The sequence below is a fragment of the Lipotes vexillifer genome, unplaced genomic scaffold (assembly GCF_000442215.2).
Source record: "Lipotes vexillifer unplaced genomic scaffold, Lipotes_vexillifer_v1.1 scaffold460, whole genome shotgun sequence".
NCBI classification, from domain to species: Eukaryota; Metazoa; Chordata; class Mammalia; order Artiodactyla; family Lipotidae; genus Lipotes; species Lipotes vexillifer.
The window spans coordinates 292287-300946 of record NW_006780282.1 but is presented as its reverse complement, the minus strand read 5'-3'; the positions used below and the strand labels follow the sequence as shown (position 1 = coordinate 300946).

Below are 8660 nucleotides of genomic sequence, written 5' to 3'. Positions count from 1 at the left end.
GGGGTCACAAGCATAAATCTCACTGGCCACCAGGGCCAGGAAATCTAGAGGAGTCTTCTGGGTGGCAGTTACAAAAATCAGGGTGCCAGACAAGCTGTCTTCTGGGACATGCTGGTAACCTGGAATGAGGCAGAGGGAGAGCACAAATATGGCATCCACCCACCTCTGTCCGTGCTGTTCTTACCTCAGTAGGCCCCTAGATGTGTGCTAAACCAGATCCCTGCCCTCAGAATAAAGTTCCAGGTCAAGCAAATAGGCCTCTGTCACAGAAAGACTGGGTGCAGGCTTCAGTCTCCTGACTGTGCAGTGCCCTGGGGATGGTAGCCAGCCAAGAAATGACTCTCCAATTATTATAGTCCCATGGGACACATGAATGCCAGCCCTGCTGGCCACCAGAGCCAGTGATCAAAGGGTGTCCCATGGGTGGCAGTCACAAAAACCGGGGCACCAGACATGCATAAGGCTCTTCTCTGAGAGATACTGGTGCTCTGCAACATGACAGAGGGAGAGTACAAAGATAGTGCCTGCCCTCTGAGGTCTCTGGAAAGGATTAACAGTCAGCCCTTATATGTGTGTTTAATTAGAAACCTGTCCCTCAGGTCATAACTATGAATATAAGCTAATAGGCCTTTTTCACAGAAAGACTGGGCTCCCGGGTCTGTTGCCTCTTGTTGGCCCTGGTAGTGTTGACAATTAACAACTCTTTCTTGGTTGGTTAATAGTGAGAGTGATTGAGGCACTCATGAAAGTACATACTAGGTAGCACAGTTATAAACTCTACCTGGGGTTTCATCTTTGAGGAGGTAGCTTATGAGCTGAGTTGTTCAACAAGCATCAAGAATTAACTCTGCTGGTGATATGCTAGATGGCTTGAGAATACAAAATTAAATAGAAGAAGCATTTGTCTCCTGTCTGAAGATTTACAATCTTGAATCAATAGTTTGAATAGGAAGACACAAATAGTCAATAAGGTAGTAAGGCTGATAGCCAATTTGCTGAACTGTTAAAATACCAAATTCTTCCATACCAGAGTAAGTAGCAACTAATCCAGGTACCCCTTTATTTGTTCTCTACTCTATCCCACCTCATTATCACCCCCAATCCTGTCTTCCATAGTCGCCGAACTTTCCTGTGTTCTAGTAACTAAAGGTTTAATACTTTTATGCACGCAATATTTTACATATAATCCCAGGGGATGCACTTCACCAAGGGGTAAAAGTTTCAAGCCTTGAAATAGCAACGAGAATTTGGTAATCTGCAGTTAAATGTCAAAGTGTGAAGTTCAAGTTGGGGAAGAGAGGGAAATGGAAATGAAGAACTCATAAGGATAATATAGACCCACGGAGAGACATTAAGCAGATATTTTTTTAAATGATAATTTTGACCAACCTTAGTATATAAGTACTCATTGATATGTGTTGAACTAGCTATTATGATGCTAATGAATTATTATTAGTAACATATACTCTTACTTTGCATATGTTTTTTGCTGTTGCTCTTTCTGTTCCTGCCAGCTAATGAGTTTGCATCCACATTTGCAAGATGGCTAATTCTTGTTTGGGATCTTATCTGCCGATGAAACAAAAGAAGATGACATGAGGCACACAGAGGAGACTGAGCTAGAGATGTAGTTTCCATAAGCACAAACCTCCAACCAATGGGAGGAAAAAAAGAAAAGCTTCATACATATAGACTTGCATGCAGGGAATTTACCTCCTTAGCTATACAATTATAAAATCTATTATGCCAATATCACTCCACTTTTCAATAGGTGATTTCAGAATTATAGACATGAGCACTGAAAAATCACTGGGAGGGGAAAAAACATCAAACTTGGTTGATCTGGAGTGATTTTTCCATTTCACTCAGAACATTTTACCAAACAGTAACCGAATATTGACAAATAGGTTTACTCATCAATGTGCATAGGCATGAGATCACTAAGAAGTTCTGGATTAAAAAAGGGCCAGTAAGAAAGATTTGGCTATATGAAAATATTGAGAGAATTGATTCCCCATTGCTTCCTTCCTTCCCAAAGAGAGAATGTATTCGTTATTAATGGATGATTATTACAGGTCAAATAATAAACACCCAAAACAGTACCTGAGCAAATCAGTGTTTTATTTTTACATCATATAGTTTACTGTTCTTCCTGACAGTTACTGTATTGTAGATACTGTCAATTATAATTCCTAACACTATGTGTATAATGTTTCTTCATCTTCCATCTTAAGAGTAACTGAGCAATGTTATTTACTTCCATCACATATTAGTCTTCATATTCTTCCAGCAGCAAGCTCCAAAATCAAAATCTAACAAACAATCAATAGAATATGTATGCATAAAAAAATCCAAAATTTATCCCCTTTGAGACATATGGGAATAAAATTTTCATATTCCCAAAGGTCTGCATTTTTTTGGCATTGAACAGGGTATTACAATTTAACACAAAATCAGGTGACATTTAATACTATTTAATATTTTAAAACTCTTTCTCTACTAACATAGATCATCTTAATGTGATAGAAATGTTTCTTGCACAGCATCATCTTGGGGGAAGCTTTGCCCCTATGGTGTTCCTCTTCTCCATCCCTCTTCCTGGGGTTGGTGGTGGTGCCTCCCCATCGCAGCAGCTCAGGGAGATCCATGCAGGCAGTCCTCTTCACTCTGAATGGGCAAGCGCTCTGGAGGAAGAACAGATTCCAATTTCTGCCAGCGCTCTGGAGGCCACAGGATATGAGTAGCGTGACCATGCAGGAGTCCCAGGGAAACCTGAACTCATGAGAGACACAAAGTGAGAAAGATGTTCTTTTATACAGGATCATCATTAATATCTTGAAAACAGAATTTGATCCAGGTCTGATGTTCCATGGAAAGATAACGATGATGATTAAGATAGTAAACCCTTAGTGGCATTTTTTCTAGGTGCTTTATACGTGTAAGTTCCTTTAATACAACCATTTGAGGTAGGTACTGATATCTCCATTTTGCATAAGAGAAAACTATGTTCAGGGAGGTTAAAGCACTAGCCAGAGGTCACATAGCTCTCAAGCCACAGAGGCTGGCTTCAAGGCTGAGTAGTCCAACTTCAGGGGCTGCACCCTTAACCTCTATCTTCAGTAGACTGGTTGCGTAACCCCCAGAGGCATGAATCTGGTTTACATTCTCAGAATTTCCTCCAGTGTTCCCAGTATCTCAGAGAGACTTTTTCTTTTTCTTTTTTTTTTTTTTTTTGGTGGAAAATCAGAGATACCTTAAAAATATCTATATTTTGTAAAAAATACTGTCCCGCATACTGGATGAGCAGCAGAAGTTAGGTGTGAGACTGGGTAGGGTGCCTCCACCGAAAGTACACTGAGCAATTTGGATCTACTGCTCACGAAGAGAGGTGGGAAACCAAGGGGAAAAAATCCAGTATATGGTCTTCTACTGATGATGGTTCAACTTATGACTTTTGACTTTATGATGGTGTGAAAGCAAGACGCACTCAATAGAAACCATACTTCCAATTTTGATCTTTTCCCAGGCTAGCAATATACAGTATGATACTGATACTTTCTTGTGATGCTGGGCAGTGTCTTTGAGCTGCACAATTACAAGGGTAAACAATTGATACAACCATTTTGTTTTTCACTTTCAGTACAGTATTCAATACCTTACATGAGATATTCAGTACTTTATTATAAAATAGGCTTTGTGTTAGATAATTTTGCCCAACCATAGGCTAATGTTAAATGTTCTGAGCATGTTTAAGGTAGGCTAGATGAAGCCATGATGCTTGGTAAGTTAAGTTTATTAAATGCATTTTTAAGATATTTTCAACCTTCAGTGGGTTTATCAGGATGTAACCCTATCATAAGTGGAGGAAAATCTATATGAAAATCACTGTAGATGGTAAAAGACATACCAGGATGGAAGAGGAGGCAAGGGAAGGGAACTTCTCCTGGAGGATATAAGACTGAGTCCTGAGAGGGAGGGAGCCCTTAAAGACATGTCAGGGCTCCCTAGGGACATGAACTGCAGTGCTCAAAAGAACATAGAAAAAAAAGAATGTAGCAAACCGGTTTAAAATGCAGATCAAGGCCCTATACTCAGAGATTTCCAAGCCCTCCCTCAGACCTGTGAAGGGTAATCTGTGCCTTTTGTTGTCAGTGCTATCAGGTAATATTTTAATGGTATGCAAAAACTTACAAAACACACTCATATTGAGTGCCATCTATAAACCAGATACTATGTGTCCATTTTATTTTAAAATGTTTTTCCTATAAATTGGAGCTCCATAGTAATTAACATGTGACACTGCTTTCATTAAAGTTCTTCTATTTGTATGCATTTGAAAAATCACACTGCCCAGAGACTCAGAGCTGGATGTCAAGGGAGACACTTCCAAATAGATAGATAACCAGAAACATTAAAAAAAAAAAAAGTAAACATTCACAACAACTTGAAATACAAACAAAATAAGCCCAAAGGGTACCAAGAAGCCCATGGGCCCAATAGAGGAATTTTTCTTCAACTTGTTACTGTAAAAATCAAACCTACAGAAAATTTGAAAATGTCGTATAAAAAACAGCCCTATTCACCAAAATTCACCAGTTATTTACATTTTGCTGGATTCATTCCCCTCTCATATGTGCATATATGTATTTCTACACATATACTTTTTCCTGAAACATTTGAAAGTTGTCATCATGCTGAATTTATCCCCAAATACTTCAACGTGTATCACCTGACACTTTCCTACATGAACACATTATATGCAAGACATTTAATATTGATACAATATTAATATACAGCCCATATACAAATGTTTTCAATTGTCCAAATGTGTTTCAGAGTGATTTTTTTTTTTTTAATTTTCAACTGAGGATCACAAATTGCATCATGATTGTCACTATGATGCTTCAGTTTACATTTGGCTTAATCTAGAGGTTCTACATCTGTAATTGCCCGATATTTTTCCCCTCCTGATTAGAGTCAAGTGTTCTTGGCAAGAATACCATATAGTTGATATTCTTACCATTTTATCACATCAGGAGGCCCAAAATATCAGTTCATCCCATGTCATATGAAGTTTGATCATTCGATTAAGGTGATGTTGACCAGGTTTCTCTTGCAAACCAATCAATCATTTTCCTTTTGTAATAAGTAATCAGGGGGATGATATTTTGAAATGTAAATATCCTGTATGCCAACAACATATCATCTCACTGCTCTCTGAAGGAAGCTGGTTTCTAAAGCATCTAATTTTAAAATCTATTGATTATCCTGCCTGAAACAGGATAATCAATTATCCTTTCTAAATTTGTTCTTTCTTTTACATTTATTAGCTTCCCTTCTTCTCTTAAGAAGTGCTGTCCCCTCCAACCTCAAATGCCTATATATATGTGTGTGTGTGTATATATATATATATATATATATTATTATTATTATTATTTTTAATTGTGGCACACAGGATCTTTTAGTTGTGGCTTGTGGGATCTAGGTCCCTGAATAGGGATCAAACCCAGGCCCCCTGCATTGGGACCATGGAGTCTTAGCCTCTGAACCACCAGGGAAGTCCCCAAATGCCTATATTTTAACATAAAAGATTCCTTTTTAAATTCAAAATCTTACTATCATACTCAGATGTCCTACATTGGGCCAGTGGGAGTCCTTTGTTCATTTTTGGATATGTCTCCATGAATCTTTGAGCACTTCCTAACTTTTTGGTACCATTAGGTGTTGTGGGCTTACCTTGTACTTTATACCTGTTCCCTCTGAAATTAGACATCTCTTTAAGGAGCCATGGTTTCTTTTATCAAGGAATGCTATTTAGAAATCAAGATCTGGTACTAGATGTGCTCATTGCTCCTGGGGGGTGTCAATCTTCTATGCCATTTCAGGGGATAAACATAAAAAGCCCCAAACCACAGGATTCTCTCTTACCTTCCTGCATTCCCTATTTCTATCTATCTCCCTTCTTCCAGAGTGAGCACTCTGTCTCCCCATAACAACACATTTACACTATCCTAAAATACACAAAAAATAGTTTTGAGATCACTATACTATAAATACTATCAACAACAAATTTCCTGAGTAAAAATCGAGATTTCTTTGCATTTACTTTGGTCCTTAAAATAGATCTCATTTTAAGGGTGTATTGGCAGAGTCCTGTATTCAAAACTTAGTTGAATTCAGTCTTTTCTTCTTCCCAATATACAGTTATATTTCCATTCGAATATATAGTTAGGACCACTTGTTTCTATTTGTATTCAATTTTAGAGTTTGCTTTTGTTATCCTTTTTGATTCAACTTAACTTTTGAATAAATATTTAAATGGTTTAAGAGTAAAATTATTCTTAAAAGGTATGGCATGCAGAATAATGTCCCCACACAGACTCCCAAGGTGCATATCCTGATCCCCAGAAGGTGTGAATATGTAATGTTCCAGGGCACAAGGGGAATTAAGGTTACAGATGGATTTAAGGTGGCTGATCAGTTGGTCTTACGATAAGGAGACTATCCTGTAGGATCCCATGGATACAAATGTAATCACAAGGGTCTTAAATGTAGACCAGCTAGGCAGAAGGGTCAGGTTCAGAGAGATATTTGAAGATGCTGATGTAGAACAGGGCCATGAGCCAAGGAATGCAGGTGGACTCTGACACCTGGCAAGGAAACAAATTATCTCCTAAAGCTTCCAGAATAAAGGCAGCCCCACTGATACCTTAATTTTAGCCTAGTGCCCATTTTGGACTTTTGGCCTCCAGAGCTGTAAAATAATAAACTTACATTGTCTTGAGCCACTAAACTTGTGGTGATTTATTACAGCAGCAATAGGAAATAATAAACTAATAAAAAATACACAGAAGTTCCACTCCCATCTGCTACCTTACCTCTCTAATAGGCTAATTAGTTAGTTTCTGGTTTATCCTTTTTTTTCCAAAAAAGAAACCCAAATACATATTTTTATCAGTTTTTATCTATTACATTCTTATTTCCCTTTTTTCTCATACTGAAGGTATATATTCCCTTTTGCATGGTACCTTTATTCTTAACAGCATATCCTGGAAACCACTTCCTATCACTTCATAAAGATGGAGCCTGTGGCTTTTACAAAAGCCCTATCCCACATCCAAGTGATTCTGATTAACCCCACTAGAAATCTAGATCTGGACTTTCCACTTGGCTTCACACCAAGAAAAAAGGTAAACCTAACCAACTTTAAAAACTCTCTTGAATATATCTGGAACTCCTAAGTAACCATTCTAACCATATTAACTGCAGAAGCCTAGATCTAAATGGTCTGTCATGCTGCCGTTTTTTTAATCTATTTTTGTTCTTGTCTGGGCTCAGCTGAGCTAGAGAACAGCTGGTCTCCATCCCCTCCACAATAACCCTTTTTAGATTTGATAGCTGCTACTCAGTTGTTCCTCAAGCCTTTATTTGCTTTTCCAAGTTGTTTAACTTTTTTCATAAGGTTGATCTGCCAATCTTTTAACTTGGCTGAACTCTTGCCAATATTTTTGCCTGATTTCCTAGTTTCGGAGATCAGTTTTTACAGAGTGATTCAATTTTTTAAAATCAACGTTCAGTTTACCAAAACCTATTATAATTTTATTCCAAACATTTATTAGAGATGCTACTCTAACTTCCTGAAAAAAATGATTCATCTTCATAATTATAAATAATGGTGAAAATTCCCACAGATGGATAATGTCAGTATCATTTTAAAATATGGTATGGGAATGCAAAATATAACTGTTTTTTAAAGACTGAGATTAAGATAGAGTGCCTAGTCACTCTCTTAGCTATCTTGTCACGGATCTTTTTTTTTTTTGGTTGGTATGTACATAGACATGCAAAGAACACAGTGAATTTAAAAGGGCATAAAAATCCAGAAATATATTAAACTTTAAACAAATTAAAAGTTCTCTTCAGGTACAGTTTTGGTGTCCACACATACTGTGTTAGGCATGGTCTTCCAGAGAAACAGAACCAATAAGATGTGTGTATATATAGGAAGAGATTTATTTTAAGGAATTAGCTCACACAATTATGGAGACTTGGTGAGTCCAAAAATCTGATGCAGAGGGCCAGTAGGCTAGAGACTCAGGAAAGAGCTGTAGTTTAAGTAAGTTCAAAGGCAATCTGCTGGTAAATTCCTCCCTGGTTGGGGGAATGTCAGCCTTTTGTTCTTTTCAGGCCTTCAACTGACAGATCTGCAGTATGTGGGTGTGACTTATCCAACCTGCTTTCAGAGTCCACCCATCTAAATGTAAATCTCATCCAAAACCACTCTTGCTGAATGATGTTTGACCAAATATCTAGGCACCTTGGCCCAGCCAAGTTGACCCACAAAATTAACCATCATACCTACAAATATAATCACCTCTGACAAACATATTTCCTCTGTGCTTACTCAATGTCACACACAGTGTTCACTATATTTGGGGTGATGTTCCAAACGACTTACTTATACATACTGACATTTAATTCTCACAATAACCCTGATGCAGGTACTATTATCGTCTCTACTTCATAGTTGAGGAAACTCGGGTATAACAATACATTTTTTGAGCTGAGGCTTTAATACATGCCCTCTGGCTCTCGAATATCTATATGAGGATCATCACCATATAATTTATTATACAAATGAGACACTTCTGACAGTCAAT

The 8660-nt window shown here is 37.7% G+C and overlaps 1 protein-coding gene across 1 annotated transcript in view; it reads right to left on the bottom strand.

Annotated features, from left to right (window-relative positions):
* Nucleotides 1-2634: 2634 nt before the first annotated feature.
* LOC103076173 (mitochondrial inner membrane protease subunit 2-like) overlaps nucleotides 2635-8660 on the bottom strand; it is a gene marked incomplete at its 5' end in the record, with an annotated part of 286158 nt that continues 280132 nt past the window's right edge. Inside the window, 1 exon segment of the mRNA XM_082930971.1 lies at nucleotides 2635-2772. Coding sequence (XP_082787097.1) covers nucleotides 2635-2772 — 138 coding nt within the window.